The sequence below is a fragment of the Mustela nigripes genome, chromosome 12 (assembly GCF_022355385.1).
Source record: "Mustela nigripes isolate SB6536 chromosome 12, MUSNIG.SB6536, whole genome shotgun sequence".
NCBI classification, from domain to species: Eukaryota; Metazoa; Chordata; class Mammalia; order Carnivora; family Mustelidae; genus Mustela; species Mustela nigripes.
This window is the reverse complement of record NC_081568.1, coordinates 61,461,663-61,483,563: the sequence shown is the minus strand read 5'-3', so window position 1 is coordinate 61,483,563 and position 21,901 is coordinate 61,461,663. Positions and strand designations below refer to the sequence as shown.

The 21,901-nt window shown below is 48.2% G+C and overlaps 1 protein-coding gene across 1 annotated transcript in view; it reads right to left on the bottom strand.

Annotated features, from left to right (window-relative positions):
- Positions 1-21,901, bottom strand: part of ERGIC1 (endoplasmic reticulum-golgi intermediate compartment 1) — a 104,029-nt gene that overhangs the window by 47,658 nt on the left and 34,470 nt on the right. The window contains exons 2-3 of the mRNA XM_059417368.1: positions 7,025-7,086; positions 287-359 (exon numbers count right to left, since the gene is read on the bottom strand). Coding sequence (XP_059273351.1) covers positions 287-359; positions 7,025-7,086 — 135 coding nt within the window. The remainder of the gene's footprint in view (positions 1-286; positions 360-7,024; positions 7,087-21,901) is intronic.

Here is a 21,901-nt window from a genome sequence, read left to right as displayed (position 1 = left end):
TAAACAAAGGAACGGCAGAGATGGGTCCATGATTTCTGTTCATCTGAGGATGCAGGAGGCCCCCCACAGAACGGAACCCAAATGTTCTCTTCAGCTTCAACAAAACAGTGTGTGCTTTTGCTCTAACTTCAAAACCCTTTTAAGAAATAGAGGAGTGATGGATGTGGGTTTGGAAATGAGAGAGTTGGAAGGTTCAGAGGCCTCTTTCCTTTTTAAAGTACCTCCCTCCTCTGATCTGGGGTCCCAGGAAGCTCTAGAATGGCCCCTCGGGGGGAATGGAACTTACACTTCCGTTGTTATGAATCCGGTGAGCTCCGAGAGGAAGAGGAAGAGGATGAAGAGGCAGCAGCAGATAGAGACTGGAAGGAACAACACAGAGACACACTGTTAAGGGTGGAGAGCACTGGCTGAGGGGGGCTTGCCTTTCCCTCCTCCACCTCTCCCTCTCCCCGCCCCCCGCCCCAACCCCGGCCCTCTGAGGAAAGTTGCTTAGAGGGAGCAAGAGAGAGGCCCCACTGACCCTCCAAAGCCCCTTCTTAGTCGAAGCAGCCCTTGTTCCCAGGAAGGCAGACTGCTTTTGGTACCAAGATGACCCTCCTGTGGGGACTGACCCCCCCCACCAGGTAGGCAGGTCCTCAGGGGGGCCAGCTTGGCTTCCTTCCACAAGCGCGTATTAACAGAGCTCAGTCAACAAGAGCTTGCAAACTGCTTGCCCACGAATGTGTTCTGTTCAGCAAAAGTGGTATGGCTTTTCAAATCTGGAGTTGACACTGAACAATTTGATTTCACGTAGAAGTCCAGATTTCTGGCTGCTCCACCACACTCAAGCCCTTGCTCCCACAGCGGGGTCTGAGCTGGCCACTTCAGCAGTCCCTCTCGCCTCCCTGATGCGCAGGCTGAGGCCAACTGTTTGTCCCCATTCATGGCTGCTCCCAGCCGTACCACAAACACTGCGCCCATGTCCTCATCAGAGGTCAGAAAAATGAGGATAACTGAGCACATGTGCGTCAAGAGAAGGGACAGTTCCTTATGGAAGGAATTCTTTATATGGGTCTGAAATGCAGAGAGTGGAACACAGCTCGAGCTGACCCACATCACTCATATTTATCTCGTTCACTGGGTCCCTGATGAGGTTGAAATCTGTGACCCCTGGAGCCACTCCTGGAGGCAAGACATAACCAGTGCCCCAGGATCTCCCCTCAACTCCAGCCCCATCTCCTTATACTCTCCTAACATCTAACCGCCTAGCCACACTGAGCAGGTGACATTCTATAAATATGGGTCTTATTGCTGCTCCTTTGTTCCTGTGGTTTCTGCCCCTCCCCATTGTCCCTCCTCTTCCCCTTCCCCCTCCTCCTCAACCTCCTCTTTGAGAGGTGAACTCCTCCCTGACCTCCTGGGCCAAGACCAAGCTCAAATGTCTCTTCTGATGGGAAGTTCCCCTCACTGCTAGAGGTGGAGCTGGTCGCTCTTTCCTCTGTGTTCCCAGTATCTATTCTCACACTTTCCACATTTTATTGGCTATTTGTGGCTGGTTCTCTCACTAAAATGATATCCCTGAAGGCAGTAACTCCACGGCTCCAATGCCTGACCCAGAGCTGGGCACACAGCGGAGGGTCATCCCCAAGAGTACAAAGTGAGGGTTGAGCATGTCTCCTCTGGGCTTATCACAGGTGTGCAGTGGGCAAGAGCCTACAGAGTATGGCCCACAGCTCATCTGCTGTGGGTTTCTAAGTTATTTACCTCTCCCTGCCTCCCTTCCCTCATCTGTTAAATGGCAACATGCCTTATGGAGCTGCTCTGAGAATTTCCACCACATAGAGACTGGGCTTGAAATAGTGCCTGGCAGGTAATAAAAGCTTGAGCATTCCCTCATTACTAGGACTTTTATCAGGGAGACCTTGGAGGGTGAGCAGAAGGTGATCAACAAATGGGGTGGCCCCTAGTTTCCTGCAAAGAAAAAAAAGTTTCTGGTCCCACTTGCTGATTCTGCTACCTTCTTGATAGCCTGCTCCTGGACTGGCTGAGCACTGATAAATGCGAAACAGTCATCGTCCAACCATCCGTCCGTCCATCCATCATCCACCCATCCATCCATCCACCTACCTACCTTAAAATGAACAAAGATGAATTCTGAGGGAAGAAAGAAGAGAACAAATGTTCGCTGGGCTCCTACTTCATGCCCTGCCATGAGAGCCTGAACAGCCACCCTGTCATCTCCCCCTCCCGCCTGACGGGGGTTGGGGGAACAAGCCCTTGTGAAGTGTGTAGAAATGGTGGCTCTGAGAGGAAAAGACCAGATCCTGGAATACACCAGAAGGCAGGTGGGGGGAAAGGCCTAGAACCTGGGAATTCTGCCCTAAGAAATGCCAAAATCTAGGATTCCAAGCAAAGAGCAAGACAGGAATATCCCGAGTCCCACCACACCTCTAAAACCAGACCAACCTATAGGATCCTAGAATAACTCCTCAATTCTTCAAACACTGAGAAAGCTGTATGGGGCAGTATTTAAAGGTTTTTTTTTTTTTTTTTAAAGATTTTATTTATTTATATATTATATAATATATATGTCATATATTATATATATTATTTACAGACAGAGACACAGCAAGAGAGGGAACACAAGCAGGCAGAGGGAGAGGGAGAAGCAGACTCCCCACCGAGCAGGGAGCCGGATGCGGGGCTCGATCCCAGGACCCTGGGATCATGACCAGAACTGAAGGCAGAGGCTTAATGACTGAGCCACACAGGCACCCAGTATTAAAGGGTTTTCTTTTTTCTTTTTCTTTTCTTTTCATTTCAGAAGAGGTAATACAGGCACATGAGAAGAAAAGTAATCAAGCTGCATAAAAAGGAAGAGTGTGTTGAGTCTCTTTCCCCCTCCTGATCTGCAGCCCCTTGCCCAGAGGTATCGGCACCATCGTCTTGCCTCCTTCCACGGGCATTAAGCACAGATGTACAAATCCTTTTTTTCTCTAAGAAAATAAGAACATAACGTATACATCCTTTTCAACCATGCTTTGTTCACTCAGCAACTTTGGTCTAAAGACATGCCTCACCGGTTTATACAGAGGGGTCATGTTTGCTTGCTTGCTTTTGTGGCAAAGAAACGAATTTCAGATGTCTTCTCCAGCTGCTGGACCCAGGCACCGCACTCCTGCAGCCGCCCGTCCTAACTTCCCGGCTCACGTCCTTCTCTTTCTCACCTGCAAACTACAGCTATGATGTCTGGGAACGAATCCCACCACCATGCAAAACACCTTTCACCTGGAAACCTCCAGTTTCATATAGGACCCGTGTTTCAGAATCATTTTCACCCCTCCCAAACCGCTCTCAAGCCCCAGCAACCCACTGGCTGGTGTAATGAACAGACACAAAATAGGGAGGTATTTCTGAAGGTCAGTGCTGACCTAGATCAAGCCAGGTCTTCTAACTGCCTTCCTTGCCCCAAGCCTGCAAAACGGCTCCAAAGCTCGAACTCAAGGTAGATCAGAGGGTGGCGGGACAGGAACGGAAGGCTGCTTTCTGAAATCTGCGTGCTCTGTTCAAGGCCTGGATCAAGCCTGGTCAGCCCAGCAGGTGAACATGGTAAGTGCTAAGTCTGCTCAGCTGAAACCCAAGTGTCCGATGACATGCTCTGTGACTGCTCACCGTACCAGTGCTCCATTCTAGGAGGACAGGGACAAGGTCTCGGTGCCACCAGTGGCCTCAGGATCTAGCACAGTGCCTGGCTCAGAGAAGGTATGAAATAAATATTTGTTGAATGAATGATCAATGAATGAATGAACGAATGAAAGAAAAACAAGTAGGCAGGTAGGAGGTATTTCAACCAGAAAGGCCTTTCTGGTCCTGAAGGCTGGATGAGGATTTTTTACCCATGTTTGGGCAAGAAGCTAAGGCTCTCTGATACCAGACTTCTGAAATGGACTCAGGCGGTGGTAGGACTGTGACCCCTTGAGAACATGTACAAGTGGGAAACCCAGATGCAGTCCACGAAGGGGGACACTGGACCCAGGACCCAATATCCAAGACTCTGGGAAGTCAAGGAATTTGTCCAAGGCCACACAGCCGCTTACGTGAAGAAGGCAGAATTCAAACCCTGATCTGCAAGTGTCCCAACGCCCTCACTGTTTCCTTCAGTTATTAATAGCACAATCACAACATAATGAGATGGGACCACTTTGGGTCTGCTGCCCTGCTGGGCTGTGTGCTCCTTAAGGACAAAGACCAAAGCCCATTCATCAACACGATCCTGGGACTTGGCACAGGACCTGGACCCTAGACCTGGTTAATAAATATTTGTTCACTAAATGGTAGCTAAGGGCTGGCTTCCCATGCCTCACACCCTTTTCCTCTTCGGTAAAGGAATTTGCTGTCTTGCATGCTGTGACTGGGACTGCAAATCAGACCACATCCCTGGAGGGCCATCTGGCAGTACCTTCTCAATTTTACAATGCACATGCCCTTTGACCCAGTAATTCCTCTTCTAGGAAAGCTACCTTACAGAAATAACCATACAAGGATATAAAAATATACAGACAAGGATGTCAGCAATAGCAATAAATCGGAATCAAGAATGTCCACCCCAGGAGACTGGTTACATAAACCGTGGGTCACCTAGATGACGGAACTGTGGGCTGCCAGACACGGCAGGAGGGAGGAATGTAGCGGGCCGTTTGTGTGCGGGTATGAAAGGTATCCAGGATATATCAGTTGGGAAACAGAGTAGGACGATTGGTGTGCACGGTATGCTCCCTTCTCTGCTTGCGACAACGATATTGGTATAATCAAGCCTGTATCTATTTTTTTTTTAAATTCCAGGAGGATACAGACCTGACAGTCACACATACATGACAAGGGTGAGACCGCAGAGGCTGTGATGGAGAGGTCTGAACTGCTGGCTGGTGGGAGGGAGGGGACAGGACACCTCACTCAAATTTTTGTGACTAGGCTTATAAACTAGTAGAACAGCTAGATGAATGAGCCCCTTGCCTCTGACGTGCCTTGACTTTCCTCTCTGTGGGGACACAGGCACCAAGCATCACAGCATCTGCTGTCACAGACCTTCACAGGCTGGGGGCTCCTGGAGATCCACAACAAGAGAAGGGGAGTCCAAGTATTGAGGACTTGGCGCATATCCTGCACTTGACAGGTGGGAACTCATTTATTCCCCCAATCAGAAAACTGAGGATCAGAGAGAGGTGAAGGGACTTGCTCAAGGTCACCTAGCTACCAGAAAGGAGAATGAACCCAGCTCAGCAAGACCTGAAGCCCGTAGGACAGGCATCCCGTTACCTGGCTGCTCTGTTCCCTTCCCTAGAGATGTGGAGACTCAGGGCTGGAGAAGGCATCCATAATATCAATGAGGGAGGGCTGGGACCTCATTGGAACCCCCTGGAACTCCAGGACCAGTTGAGGTCATCTCCAAGGACATGCCCCTACCTGACAATGGCCCATCCTGGGAGGCAGCCATGGATTCCAACCTGATTGCCCAACCCCAGGGCCCTGCTCAGGGGATAGCCCACAGGGAGGGTCCCTCTCCCACACCAAACACTGGAAAGGCCGGCAAGGGGCCAGGTAGGGGCTGCAGGGAGGTGTGCCTTTCGAGAGCTATGAAACCTCAGACAAATCTCTGCACCTCTCTGGCTGCATCTTCTCATCCAGAATATGGGACTATAAAGTGTTCCTGCTTACATGGCACTTTTAGTGTGTTTTTAGTAAACTGCTCATTGTTGAGTAGTAATAGACACACAGAGAGTTCCTGTATGCCCTTTATCCAGCTTCTCCTTACGTCAACATCTTCCATAACCACAGTACACGGCTGTCGAAGTGAAGAAATTAACACTCACGTAACCACTAACGAAGCTACAGACTGCACTCCGCTTTCACAGTTTCCCCCACTAACTCCCTGACCTGGGATCTCGCTGTGCATTTAGTCACTCTGTGTCCTTAGTCTTGAATCCACTGACAGTTCATTCTTTCCTTGGTTTTTAAGACACTGTCACTTTTGAAGAGTACTGGCAGGTGATTCATAGAATGTCCCCTGGGACAGGCCGACATCTTCCCATGATGAGACAGGCTTGTCCCTTTTGGGGACGATCCCTCCAGGGGAGGAGTCCTTCCCATCATATCCCATCGGGGTGCGTGACGTGCCCAAGACTTCTCACTGGTTGACGTCAACCTTTATTGCTTGGTTAAGGTGTTGTCTCTGGGTAGTTCTCTCCTCCCTGTTCCTGCTCTTGGCAAGTGTGTTGCTGAGTCCAGCCCATACTCGGGAGAGGAGAATATAACTTGACCTCCTGGAGGGGGTCTTATTCATCTACATTATTTGGAATTCTTCTGTAAGGAAGAGTCATCCCTTCTCTCCCATTTATTTACATCCGTACAGACTCCTGTTCCTTTCTCGTAATTCTTCAGCATATGAGGCAATCACACTGTGATCTGTGACTCAGATGGCCCCAGTGTTGGTCTTTGCCTCTTTCGTGTTTCTCCCTTGTCCTGCTGAGGTACCTCTAGCCTCTTCTCTCCTCTGGTGCTCCTTTGCTTTCTGGCCTAAGGTTGATCCGTGCTTATTCTGTGCTCTTCCTGCCCCAGTCTTGGAAACAGCTATTTCTTCAAGGAGCCTTAGGTCCTTTTACTGAAGACTGGCATTTGGAAACCAAAATCTGGTGCAATTATTATTATGTTTTTAATGATTAAAAACAGGCTTATGTCAAAAACTCCAGTAGTCTAAAAGGTTAGAAGGGAAAAGCAAGTCTCCACCAAGCCCTGAGCCCTCATCTCCCCTCCCAGGGACAGTGACTGCCGATGATTCCAGGTGTATCCTTCCAGAAACAGACAATGCCTATACCTTGCATATGGTGTGGACAGATGAGATGAGGAGCTATATGCAGGACCGGCAAGATGCCCATCCCTTCTCATCTCCTTCTTTCCTCCCTGGTTCAGCAGCTCTGTGCAGGGAGAACAGGCCCAGGTATGGGATGGGGGGAGCGGTGGGGGGCAACAGCAGAAGGACGCTACTCACTAATGGCTCCGGTGTATGTCGGCTGCGTGAGGTCCTTCGGCACCTTCCTGTAGATGTCAAACCTGCAGAGAGCAAAGGGGACAGAGGTGAGGTGGGCACAAGGGGGCGGGTCTCATGAAGCAGGGGTGATCGCGTCACCTGGTTGGAGAGCCACAGTTCTTCCCAGAACTAGCTACTCCCACTCTTTCAGGCCATCTCCCCCAGGAGGCCTGCTGAACACCCCCTCTAAGGGGGCCCTGCCCCACTCCCTGGGAGTACTTAGAACTACCCCAAGAGGACCCTTGTTTGGTTACCTTTCTGGGTTGGTCTTCCCCCCCAACCCCCATCATAATGGCACCTCCACAAGGGCAGGGACCTTGTCAAGTTCTGTCCTCTGCCAAATCCCCAAACTCTAGCATGGGCCTGGTGGGTAGCAGACACTCAGTAAGTACTTGTGGGACAAACGGAACCCACGTCTTGGGCTTCTCTAATGATGAAGGAAATAGGGAAATGCAGTCTTTCCTGAGTTCCATGACGGCACTGCATTCTTGCCAGGAGTCACCTCCCCTCCCCCTCTTCCCCTTCCTGCCCCCCCTTCCCCCTCCCCTTTCCACTGGCCCCTGCCCCAGCTCCTGAAGCCTGCCTGCGGAGAGTCTCCTTAACTCCAAGGCGTGAAGTTAACCTAAAATCCTACCTGAGGCCCCCTGTCTCGGGGGCACCTTGCCATGGCTCTGGCTCCTGTCTACTGCGGGTTTCCTCCCAACACATGGAGCAGGTTCCTTTCCTTCCTATGGGTCCCACCACAGCAAATGAGGGTCATGGGGACAGCAGAAGGTGTGGGGGCTTGGGAGTCAGAGAGACACGGTGTCTTTCTGGCCAGCTCTTTAATTAAGACTTCAGGCCTTGGAATCAGACCACTCTAGGTTTGACTTTTAGGCCGGCCTTCCTTGCTAGGCGACTTCAGGCAAACGGCTTCACCACCCTGAGCCTCAGTTTCCTTGCTCGTGGCTACTATTATCAGGCCCTGCCAGGCCACTGAGAGGTGTAATGGAAAGAAATGTCTGGGGCGGATTTTCACCATGTTCACAGCGAAGGCTCCTCACACACTTGGCTTCCTTCCTGTCACTGGAACCTGAGCAGACAGTTCTCACCAAGAGGAGCTCCATCAACAGAGCTCTGAGACCACACAGTGCTCCCCGGCTCTCTGGCAGGACTTGGCAGGGTGAAGCCGCTGGCCGTTCCAGATCTCAGGGGTGACCAATGGACATGTGGTTCCCCTTTAGTGATTGGGAAAAGCTGTCAGCACCCCGCTAATCTCACAGCAATGACTTGGAATCTTGCGTAAGATCTGCTGTTTGACTCCCCTGTGTTCACTCTAATTGCACGTGAACTGTGCTGGGTTTCCTAACACCTCAGGGGAGAAGATATTCCTGGGGCTGCCAAGTTAAAAGGCAACACTTTCCCTCCCGCCTGCTCAGCTACCAGTCATCGGTTCATGGGGCCCTGAGGGGCACCAGAAACGGGCTGGGCGTGTGGTCAAGAGGGAGGGGTCCACATGACTCAATTATCCAGGCCTACTCATCTCCCCTATTCTGAAAATGCAGGCCCCTTTAGCTGTCAGAGGCTATGAGAGGTAAGAAGATGTACGAACTGTGGGATGAGGCCACCCAGGCTCAAACGTGACCCGTGGGACCTCGGGCACATCACTGACATAACTTCTCTGTGCCTCAGTTCCTCTAGCTGTGAAATGGGAGCAAAGTACTATCTCATAGCACAGCGGTCAGAACCAAGTGGTTTCGTGCATATAAAGCATGCGGGACCATGCCTGGCTCCCAGAAGGTACTATAAGAATATTGGCAGTTACTATTAGTAATAGTCATCTAACATTTATGAGTACCCACTATGTGCTAAGTCCTCTTTTAGGCACTAGGACAACAGCTATAAAAATTGGCCCTTGGCCCCCCAAGGGCCAAGGTGCCTATAGTTTAGCAACAGAGACAAACAAGGAGATGGAAGGAGTGGTGCTCTCTCACGGGGTTTGCTGAAGGTGCTGGAAGAACCCAGGAAGGGCACCTGGAGTAATCCACAAAGCTTCTAGCACCAGGCAGAGCAAGAGGATGGGAGGAAGGGTGGGTGGAGGCATAAAGTAGTCCAGGTAGGGAGAACAGCAAGACTCGAGGCCAAGAAAGAGGACGGAGCTTGGCGTGCGGGAGCACGGAGTTGACAGGCACACAGCGGCGCTGGAATGGGCAGGAGGACCGGGCACCGGAGAGGTGGGAGGGGCTTACAATCAAAGCTTCCCCAGCCAGTAGCTATCAGGTCACCAGCCAGGGCCCACAGGCAGAAACTGGGCTTCACAGTTTAAATGCTATATAAACCATCATTCCCAAACTGGGAGTTTCACAGGAAGTCAGAGGTCCCTCAGGGTGGGAAGATGGGATTAGCTGGGGGCAGAGTGTCAGAACCTGGTTAAGGGTGAAGAGGGGAGAGAAGGGAGAGTGATACACAGGTGGGAGGGGGGCACAGTAAATGAATATGGAAATACAGTGAGGATAATGGCGGCCAGGTGCCTCTGCTGGGGAAGGGAGGCATCCATGGAGAGAAACAGAGTAAACTCGGTGGTGCTAGAGTGGCCATGGGGGTTTCAACGGTGAATTCATGATTTTCGACAGACACGAATACACAAATACACATCATATTAACATATATCCACTAGCTCATTCCATAGGGAGGGTCCAGGAACAGTGACAGGCAGATAGCAAAGAGGGTATCTGATACTCAATTGTTGGCTTCTAAATATCCCTCTTTACTTGGAGAAATGGCCGATTCCAGGGGTAGGCAGGGAAAAAACAAGAACTTGGAGCACTTCTTATGTCAGAAAGTAAGAAAGTGTTCTAAGAATGATGGGGACACTGGCCCAAGAAAGGACAATGTGAGCCTTAAAATCAATAATCATAGGAATAGATTATAACCCATTGGATAAAATAGGAAGCCACAAATCTATACAAAGAAATGAATAAATCAAAAATGTGACAAGGGACAGGATATTTCTTCAAAGTATGTCCCCACAGAATCCTTCTTAATTACAAAGGGAAAAAGTAACTGTACAGTCGAGAAACTTGACATCATCCTAACCGAGTGACCAAAGTGAGTGTCACCAGGAAGAGGAACTATCATGTGCCTCTTGATCTAACATACTGGGGAGGGCACACCATAAACTCCTGCGGGGACCTTGCTCAGAATGTACAGCCTCAAATGAATCATGAGAAAGCAAGCCATAAATCCAAACTGAGGGTTCCCAAGTGGCCAGTACTTGTCAAAGTATCAAGGTCATGGGCGTAAGGAAAGGCTGAAAAACTTTCAGAGATCGAAGGAGACTACAAAGACATGACAACTAAATCATGGAGGATGTCCTGGACGAGAAAAAGGACATCAGTGGGACCATGGCTGGGATTCGAATAGGATCCATTAACCAGTTAATACCTCCGTATAGGGTTGCTTTCCTGGTTGTGATAATGGTTTTTTGGTTATGTAAGATGGTGACATTTGGGGAAGCATGGGTAAAGGGCATATGGGAAGTCTCTGTATTAGCTTTGCAAATTTTGTAAGCCAGAAATTATGGCAAAATAAAAAGTTAAAAAAATTGTTTAATTTAATAGAATTTCAGAAAAACAATTTTGCTGGGGGGAGATTTCACATAAAAATCCCACTTTTTTCACACATACCCAATCCCTATAGGCATCTGATTTTGAGGCGCTGGCTTAGAAAATGTTTGTTGAGTGTGCTGGGTGTCAAGAGTATGTCTTTGTTGGGGATGGGGAAAGTGGTGGGGGGGCGGGGAAGGCTGAGTGAACAAAGGTCTCAGAGAGGAGGAGGAGAGACAGACCAAACTAAGGAGGCAATGGTGATCCAAGGAAAGAGGTACTTTGGAGACAGTCATCAATGTGAAACCAAGATCACTGTCAGCCTGTGTTGGGCACTTTTACACATACATATTCACACTTAATTCTTATAATAACCCTGGCAAGCACTGATACCCCATTTTTTCCAAGGAGAAAACTAAGGCTAAGCTATAAGCAACTTGTTCAAGGTCACCAAGCCCGTGACCAGTAGGGCTGGGAATCAAACCCAAATCTGAGTCATAGGCCATGTCCTTCCATTGCCCTATATACTTGTGGGAATCGTATAGAGCTCACTCCTCGGTAGGTTAAAATCTCAAGGTTTTGCTCACTTTTCCACAGATGCTGCCATAGAGCAGGTGGGAATCTCCTGGAAGATAGGGACCAGCTCAAAATACACTAATTTATTCAACAGATATTTACTAAGTACTTGCTGGTCATATTCTAGCGATGTGGGAAGATGGAAGCAGTCAAGGTAGACATGGGTCCTGCCTTCATGAAGTTGCCAGTCTAATAATGCTTTTGACTCCTTGAGAAGGGCCACCTAAACAGAATGTTCTCTAATAATTACCCCATTCCCACGCCATAAATCAAACTGGGGAGTGGTGGGGCAGGGGGGATAGTAAACAGCTGAAAAAGACCCTGGGTTCAGAGCTGACTACAAGCCAAGTGAGTCAGCAGTGAATGTCACTAAGAAAATGGGCTGGTGAGAACCCCGGCATGTGACAGACTGGGAAGTGAGCCGTCCTCTCTGACTTATATTAGTCAGTCCCTCATCGCAGTGATGTGGTGATGCGATTTACTGTGGCCACCCACTGTCAAGAGAATATGGAGGAAAGGGTAGAGAGTGGAGGAGGGGGAAGGGATGCTTGCTGTATATCTAGTGTGTACTCAGCTCACACTACGCTTTTGACTGGCATGTTCTCACTCAATTCTCTTGGCCAACCTTCCAGTTAGGGATTTTTAGTCCATTTTATCAATGAGGCTCAGAGAGACTGGTGGTTTGGCTGAGCTCACCCAGCTGTGAAGTTCCACAGCCAGGAATCTGAATCCAGGCCTAACTGATGTTCTTGCTGCTTTTCCCAACAATGTGGGGACAAACCACGACCATTTTGGTGGAAAATACATCGTAGGAAAAAAAGTTAAAGAACTGGAATTGTGTAGCCTCCACCAGAAAAAGCGAAAAGATGGATTCTTTATTGTTGTCAAACAAAACCTGCTCTTCCCCTGCCCTCCCACTAGACTGTGATTTTCTCAAAAGCAGGACCTGAGCCTTCTTCCTGCCCAGTCCTGCCCACCACAGGCCCTTGGGGAACGGACCTTAATGAATGAATCTGCACAAAGATAAGACCCACTGGCAGGTTAAGATGAAATGGATAGTGGGGAAGCTGAGGCTTCCAGGGTTCCTTGTAATGAATATTGAGAAATCTTCACTTTGAAAAGGGAGGGGGGTGCAAAGTGGGCTTAAATCAAAGTAAGAGAACTGTCAGCTGGACTTAAGGAAGACTGACTGATCTGGATACCAAGTGCCAGGAGAATGGAGCCAGTGACTGGAGCTAGGTGGGCAAGAGGTTTATCACCTGCTAGGGCAGGATGCAAACACAGAGACCCCACAGGGGCCTCCTGCCTTCAACACTGTCCACTGTCAGGTCTAGAAGGTACTCTGAAATCACTATATCCAACTGATTCAATTTACAGATGAGAAAATGAAAGCCCCAAGAAGAGGAGTGATTTGTCCACTTCAAAGTATCATTAAATTCAAAAATATTTAAAACAAAAACAAGCCAATAAAAATCTTGTGAAATCCTTGCTATCCCTTATGCTCTTAAAAAGCCATATACTACTTTTTCTCAACCAGGGATAATTTTGCACCCCACCCCACTCACCAAGACATTTGGTTGTCACACTGGGGAGTAGGGGTGTTCCTGGTACCTAGTGGGTTGTGGCCAGGGCTGCTAATACATCCGACAATCCTACAATGCACGGGACAGTCCCCCCACAACAAAGGGTCACTGGCCCCAAATGTCCAGAGAACTTAAGCTGAGAAACCGTGAAGCAAAACTTCACATGTGGGAAGCTCATTTTCCCTCTGAGTCTGTGTTCTGTCTGAAAGGTGGCCAGTTGCCTCTGCTCCCGCTAGGTAAAGTCATGGCCACGGCCTCAACTGCCCCCATGGAGACCTGGAATCTGGATTGAGCAGTCTCTCCCTCTCCCTTTTGCTCTGTGCCTGAGATGGAAGAGCTCACTTGGACAGTCCTGGGCCAAGGAATCCACAGACAAGAGAAGTCTACCTAGACTTGTGGCTCACTATGATGGGCAAGTACCAGTGTCAACATTGTAATTGAACGTGCTGAATCCGTGCCTCTAATGCATTCTACCTTAAGATCAAACATACGTTGACATTAGTACAGAAGTCGATGAGAGCAGAGGATTTACTTAACAGAAATTCACTTTCCATGCCACATCCAGCCTACTGAGTGAGAAAGGCTACATAATAACCTCACCCAAAATAAACACGCTTAAGTCTTCTGCTCCCAAGCAAGGAAACTGCTGCTGGAAATGTCTGACTAATGGATTTCTTCTGTAATTTCTTTTCATAGCAGAATGCCTCAGCTTTGCTATTTTAACTTTTGCTGCTCGGGACCTCACTTCTCCCCAGCTCCTGAAGACGAATCTCAGATCACTCTGTGGTTCGCCCCATGTGGGCAGCGACCAGCAGGCGCTCGTGATGTCACTGTTTCCAAGGCTTAATGAAATTAGACGCCATTGAGGAGGAGCAAGTCATTGGAAGCGGTGGGTCATGCATCCCAAAAATAGCCAGCAAGGCTTTTTGTTGGTGCTTTGGCCTGGTCACCCCTGCCCACCAGCCTGTCAGAGCCTTCAGCGCCAAGTTCCAGGGAGTTAGGTGAAAAGTGTGCCTGTTTGTTCACTTACTCATTTCTTCCATCTTACTGAGAACTACTGGTGTGTGTGTGTGTGTGTGTATGCTTGCGCATGCACACGCATGTGCATGCCAGAGGGCACATAGAGGTAAATGAACACATCTGAGCCAAGCGCAGGCAGAGGAAGAATAAATTCTTTTCTGGTTCTGGAAAGAACCAAGCCCCGGTTCTCTTGAGCCCTGGAATCACTCTCACAGCCCCCCGAATCCCGTCCTTGATGTTCAAATGTTAATATGAGCCCACACCAATATTCCCTCTGTCAAAAGAAAGGGAAAAAAGTCTGCCTCCCTCTCCAGCCCAGACAGAGGAGCTCGGGGGGTGAATAACGACGATCACAGCTACACGGCGGCTGCCCCACATTGTGAGGGACGACCATGCACCCAGCTGTGGACTCAAACTTGATATTCATTAGCACACATCCTTTTTACAAGCTGTGCAGTAGATATCATCCTTCCTCCTATCTCACTCGCCCAGGATGCAGAGGCAGGACTCAAACCCCCGCAGTCTAGCTTCAGGACACGTGCTCTACCCACGGTCCCACAGGCCTCCATGAAACAGGGACAAGCAGGGAGCTGGCGGAGTGGAGGTCTGGGTGGTGACCCTCTGTGCACACAGCACTATCACAGGCATAGGTCTCTCTCTCCAGCCCACCCCTGTGGTTCTCTCCCTAAATCTCAGTGTCTGTGTGGAGGTCTCGATCTAGAAGATGGCTGTGGAGGGTCCTCCCCTGGACTGAGACACTCAGGCCTGTCCCTCGTCTCCTGTGGGTCATGCAGAGCTTGGCCATTAATGGCATCCAGCAAATTCCAGATGAAAATACAAAATGATGCACATGCAGGCTATTCATCACAGCACCGATCGTTAACAGTGAACAACCGGGTACCATCTAAACGTCCGTCGTAGGAGACCAGGAATACACTACAGACCATCCATAAAGTAGAGGATGTTAACAGCTAGAAAGGGGAATAAGGAAGGTCTCTATACAGTAACAGAAGACAGCAAACTGCAGAACGTTGACTTTTGTTAAATTCTATGCATATGGGGGTGCCTGGGTGGCATATTGGGTTAAAGCCTCTTCCTTTGGCTCAGGTCATGGTCTCGGGGTCCTGGCATCGAGCCCTGTGTCGGGCTCTCTGCTCAGTGGGGAGCTTGCTTCCCCCCACCCTCTGCCTGCCTTTCTGCCTACTTGTGATCTCTGTCAAATAAATAAATGGAATCTTTGAAAAAAAAAATTTATGCATATGTCTTGTGGGGAGGGTAGTGATAAAAATTAAAAAATAAAAATAAATAAAATAAATAAAAATAAAATAAAAAATAAAAAAAAAAGAACTCCCTCACTTACATCTTCGAATTTATGAGGTAACAGCCACAGATTTAATTTGTAATAGGCACAGGTGCCCATCAATGGGCAAATGGGTAAACAAATTTGGCATATCCATACCAATGGACTATTACTCAGCAATAAAAAGCAATGAAGTAGGGGCGCCTGGGTGGCTCAGTGGGTTAAGCTGCTGCCTTCAGCTCAGGTCATGATCTCAAGGTCCTGGGATCGAGTCCCACATCGGGCTCTCTGCTCAGCAGGGAGCCTGCTTCCTCCTCTCTCTCTCTGCCTGCCTCTCTGCCTACTTGTAATCTCTCCCTGTCAAATAAATAAATAAAATCTTTAAAAAAAAAAAAAAAAGCAATGAAGTATTGACATGAGCAACATGAATGATTCTCAAAATAATTATGCTGAATGAAAGACAAACTAGGGTACATACGGAATGATTCTGTCTATATAAAATTCTCAGAAGTGTTCTATGGTTTTCAGCATATGGGTGTTCTCTTGTCAAATTTATCCCTAAATATTTAATATTTTGTATACACCTCCTAAGAATAAAAGTAACAATTTGTGTTAGCTTTTGGCTACAGTTTCTACTGCTTCTGTTTGAAGATATAAAATTTTAGACAAATACAACCTAGTCTAGACCACAGGTTGTCAGTTGCCCGGGGAGAAAGGAAGAGAGGGATGTGCAGAAACTTTAAGGGGTGATGGAATAAATTTGAAATTAGAATTCACAATCACTATGTTGGTGGTGACGATGGTTTCATGGATGTATGCATGTTAAATTCTTCAAACCATACACTTTAGCTATGTGAAATTTACTGTATGTCAGTTATACCTAAGTAAAGCTGTTAAAAAAATTTTAATGATGGCCATAGCTAAAATACATCAAACACATTAAGCAATCTACAAATTCATAACGACACTTCAGAAAACAAAAAAACCCTCTTTGGACACCTTTGGAGATACTCGGCCACCAATTCATTATTCTAAAAACTAGCAAATAAAAGGAAAGTACTGATTCTGACTTTTTTTGTATACAAATGCATTTCTACCTAACCAAATAGATGGAAGGCAAAGTTCTGTTTTATAGAATAATTCCACAGAATAATGTGGAAGGACCAACAGAATTAGAAAAACTATCCCTGTGTATCCTTTGATAAAACACTGGATCTTAGCAATGATCAGAAATTTAATAATAGATGGACCAGACTATAGTCACCTGAACCCAATAATCAATGTTAGTATCTTAAAGAGAAGACAACTAGTTTGTCAGTACCTTTTAATGCAATGCAATTGGAAGAACACAGCATACTTCTTAACTGCTGGCCTAGAACAACTTCACATTTCACCTTCCATTTAATCCTTATCCCACAGAAGTCTGGCCTCTGACATCAACCTCCCATCCAGTCTAAAATCACCCAAGAGTCACTAAGGGCCAGATGCCATTGGCTCTCCTCAGTATGCCTCCACACTGAACCTGCTAACTGTCCCTTCCTTCCTGGATTTCTCTTGGCTGCCTAATATTCCATGGCATTCTCACTCTCTGGTACCCTCTCTGTCTGCTCCTTTCCTCCTGCTATCCCTGACATCTGGGTGTGCCCCCAGGAGTCTGGGCTGAGGTGGCTTCTCTTTTAGCTCCCACAGCCAACTCATCATGCCTTAATTTACTGTGCCAAGTTCCAGGGAGACAGGGAGAAAGTCAACAAGACAGATGTGGTCTCTGTCCTCACAGAACTCACACGGTAATGCCCTAGGAGTTTCCTCATGCCCAGGGGTATCCCGCCTGCCCCTCTCACTTGCTATGTCCAAAACAACACTCAACAGCTTCTCACACAAAACCTGTTCTTAGGACCCCAGAAGGAAACTCAGCAACATGGAATCCAAACTCATGCAGCTTCAGACAGTTACATTAAAAGAGAAAGGGCAGCAGCGTTTTGTGCTAAGAGGCAAGGCCCCCTGACTCCTTTCAAGTCACTGTCTCTGTTCTCTTGGGGGTCTGCAAATGTCTGAGAAGTGGTGAGATGTGCTGTGCTGGCCAGGGAGCCTACACTGCTGAGCAACACAGTAAAACCGGCTAATCAGGAAGATGACTAAAGTAGTCTCAAAGAGTGTTTTAGATGGTCTATCAGAAAAACGGGAGCAGGGCCAGACAATGCCCTTTACCTGTTACCTGGACCTGGGCTAGTCAGGGGAGAACAAAGCTCATGACCAGCAGGGAGGGGGAACTAGCCAGATAGCACCAAATCCTAAAGAGATCTGTTCCCTGAGAAGTCAAGCAAGAGGCCCTTTGCCTCTATGTCTGGAATGTTCTTCCCTCAGATATCTGCATACTTGCTGCCTCCCTTCATTTACGTCTATATTCAGATGTCACCTCCTTGGAGAGGCCTGTCGTGGCCACTAACACACCTCTCTCCATCTCCTTACTCTACTCTCTTTTTCTTCATAGCACTTGAGATCACTGCTTATGTTGTGTTATGTGCATTTGTTCATTGCCTGATTCTGCCATTAGCATGTAAGTTACAGAAGAGCAAGAACTGTGTCTGCCTTTGAGTTCCACTACATCCCTAGAGTGTAGAAAAGTACCAGGCACACAGTAGGCCCACAGAAATGGCTGTGAAATAGATGAAGGAGGCAGCTTTTCTCCAAGTGTGGTCCTTGCACCACAGCCTCAGAATCCGCCAGGTAGCTGATTAAATCCGCCAAGAGCTGCCAGGGCCCCACTGTGGAATGTACTAAACCAGCACAGGGGTGGGGAGGGCAGGCATTTGTAAAAAATGTGCACTTCACAGATTCTGGTGCATGCTAGAATTTCTAAGGTATCAGCGTTGTGTTGGTTTCCAACTTCAAATTTATTCCCTAAGACTTTCGGCATGTACCCGCCTGTGTTACCACAGGTCAACAGAGGGATGGGAAAGGGGACTGGCATTTCCTGGGCTCCTACTCTATGGGCCGAGCCCTACTTACTACACTTGACCTACTCTATCCCACTGAATCCTCCGTACCACCCGTGAGATGCCATCAACATGTGTGTAAACTGAAGCTCAGAGAGGCCAAGCCACTTGCATAAATTCATACAACCAGTGAGAGGCAGAGTTAGGCTGAAACTCCGGCTGGCCTGACCCAGAGGCTGACCCTCACCCTGACCCTCTTTGTCCTCTCCAAAGCTCTGCACTAGGCCCTGGTGCCCCTGGCTGTCCACAATCAGCATTGCCCTCCAGTGCCAGCACAGAGTCTGGCACCCGCAGCAGGCTGTAGGCACTCAGTGAGCTAGTAAAGGGGGAGGGGTTCTGTGGAGCTTTGGAACTGTGGTGTGGTGCCACTCTGAGGCCATGGCAGAGCACAGCCGGATGAGGACCCCTTTACCCCCATGTACCTCCCCCCACGCCGCAAGAGCTCGATGAGCTCACAGAAAGAGGAAAGGCCTGGTGTCAGAGCCTCGGGTCGTCAGGCAGCCGGGGCGTGGCTGGGAGTCAGACTTCCCACTGTCAAGGCCACAGGGAGCGCAGGCCAGGGGACGGCAAGGGCCCCCAAAGTATTTCCAAATCACTGGAAACAGGACACAGCCGCCAGCCCCACACCAGGACACAACATCATTCTGAGAGTGGAAGCTATAAATGGAAATGTATTCTTAGAGGGGCAGAACATGAGTGGGGGTTTTTCAGAAATGACCCATCGTCGGATAAAAATACAGACGGCATTTAAATGCTCAGCAGCAGGAGCTATTCCGGGACTGGGTTCTCTTCCCCGCAGCTCCCGGCCAGAGCACGGCCTTCAACAGAAATTTAAAAGGAAGAAACCACCGGGGCCAGTGTTTTTAAGTTTGGGAGCAAAGTATTTGAGAGAAAGACACCCGTGGAAGGTGCCCCCTTTGGGGCGAGCCCAAATGTCACATGACCTCCATCTGCACCTGCCCATAATTCAGTTTTACTCTGTCCTATCAGACCACCTTTTGGACAACATTCTCAGCTACCTTAAGAAGTGTGGGCTGAGCTCTGGCGAGCGCTGGGGATAAAAGCCCTTGGACAGGATCAAGATTTTAAGAGGTTTGCAGGTCAAAGAAAGTGGAATAATGACAAACCTGGAGGTCGAGCTGATGTCATGGAAAGGGGAAAGAGAGTATTTATTAAGCCAGGCTCTGGACTCATGACAGCTCACTGAATCCCCAAAACCATCCAAGATACAAAAGCGAGATTCAGCCCTTTTTCTCAGAAAAGGAAACTAAGGCTCAGAAAAGACAGTATAGAGTTGGTGACTCTTGGGCTGAGACCCTAAGCCTAGAAAGACAAGCAGAAATGAGGCTGAGAAAAAGGGCAGAAGGGTGTCTCAGGCAGAGCAATAGCTCCTGCTAAGGTTCGTGGCTCCAGAAACCCAAGGTCACTCGACTGGCATGTGGTAAAGCTGGGCCTTGCACCCACACAAAGTTACCGTGCCAGGCTGGGAAGCAGCGGCATGCTTTAGAAAGGGAGGCCTGGCTCTCAAATTAAAAGGGGGAATTTTTCAGACAATCCCATGGCAAAATGAATAAGGAAAGGGATCAAAGTGCCCTCCTTGGTGACCATTTTCTTTTGGGCACATCTCAGTACTTTTCAGTTGTTTCACAATAAACAAGTTATAAATGAAAAAAATAAAGACAGGTAGGACTGCCCTCTCTCCCTCGCACCTACCTCGTGGCCCCACCAACACTCTTTGTTCCAGAAAGGCCCATTCTGTCCCAGGTCCATTCATTTACATGCACTGTGCCCTCTGTTTGCATCACCGCTTCTCTCTCTTCCTCCACCCACTCATTCTTTCTGTCATGATTGAATACCTGCTGGGTACCAAACACTTCTACGTGCTGGGAACACAACAGTGTTCAGACACAAAACTCCCTGCCTTTGCCTAGCTTACATTCTTGTAGGAGAGAGAAACAATGAGTGAACTAATATGTGAAGGCCGATAAATATTATGAAGAAAAATAAACTGAGCTAGAAGACAGAGTATAACATAGGCGCTATTTTTGATAAGGAGAGAATAGTAACAGCTATCAGAGAAGCCCCATCTAACAAAGTGACATGCAAGTGGAGATCTGAATGAAAGTGAGAGAACAGCCAACTGGATATCCAGGGAAGAACAATCCAGGCAGAAGGGATAGTGAGTGCAAAGGCCCTGAGGCAGGAAGCATATTTGGCAGGCTCCTAGAACAGTAAAGAGGCTGACACAGCTGGGAGTGGGAGGAGAAGTCAGAGGATGCAGTAATTCTTTAAAACTCAGCTCACACTTCCCTTTCTTTAAGAATCTACCTCTAATTAGCCCCAGGCTGGCTGGGACACCACCTTCTGGGCTGCCCATGGCCCTTGAGCTTTGTTTAGTCATCATATTGCACATGGTGTGTTGTTACTAAATAGGTGTGAACTGTAATCATGAATGAACAGTACAATCCACTCTGTCTCATTAATACTATTTGTGTTTTCCCCTAGAAGTTGTGAACTCCCCCAGGGCAGGCTGGCCTGACGCATCTTAGGCTCCCTGGTGCCTGGAACTGCCCTCTTAAGCAGGGAACATGCATCCTCTTTAAGTAACAAGAGGCTCATGGAGCCACAGATGACTGGGTCTTTCGCAGGTGAAGAGCTCACCTGAGATGTGCGGGTGAGATCCCTTAGAAAGCACAGGCTTCCTAACCACCCACCATCAATGAGACTTCACAGAGGAGGCTGACAGGAGGCAGGGAGGGAGTGACAGAAGGAAGGAGGGCAAGAAGACCTCCTCCACACACCCCCTAATGGTGAACATCTGCCTCACCCCTGCTTCCCTCAACAGTCCCCAGCTTAGCTAAGACTTTGCTTTAAGGGAAGCCCACGTGAGAAAATAAAAATACAAAACCACTAGGGAGTCACTATTCACAGACAGAAAATACTCTTTCCCTCTGAAAAAGAATCCAGGAAATATCAACCTCCCAAATGACTTAGTGGCCCCGGGCACAGATCACCTGCTGCTCAGATCACCAAATGACAGACAACCAGGCATTACGTGTCTCTGTAGGAAGTAGGGTCCAAAGTAGAAAAATGCCTACAGAGGCTAGGTAGGTACTAAACACGAGAGAAGCTGGCTGGCTGGGGCCTGTGGCAAATGGAAGGGTCCAGAGCCCACCAAGAGGGAGCAGACACCAAAAACTAATATTACACTGTATGTTAACTAACCACAATTTTTTAAAAACTTGAAATTATAAAAATAAAATCAAATTTAAAAAAATAAAGGGAGCAGAAAGCCCCCCAGCTCAGCCCTCAGCTGAAACAAGAAGCCCCAGCGTGGCCGAAAACCAGGAAAAAAAAACCAGAAATCTTAGGTCCTATGTGAAATCACAATTTAAAAATAACGGCAATGAGTTTTGTTGTTGTTGTTGTTGTTTAAGTAAAACAATATAAGAATCAAAGGGAATACTTCTGTGACTCAGATTTGGCCTGGGGACGATCAAATTTGTGAGCTTGGTCTTAAAGGTTGACTTTTTGTGTCAACAAGACAGTACAACTATAAAGACAGGAGAGGGCAGAGATCTAAACATTCTAGTGCTAGAAGAGAACTCCGAGAGCACAGAGTCCCCGCGTGGCCAAGAAGGTTTGTCTCTGGGAGCAAGTCCAGGCTGCCCAGTTGTGAGGGGTGAGATGGATGAGCAGTGTCTGCCTACGCAATGGGGACACTAGCAACATGCTTCCCGGGTATCTGGCAGGGCTAATCTATCTAGTCCAGATCCATT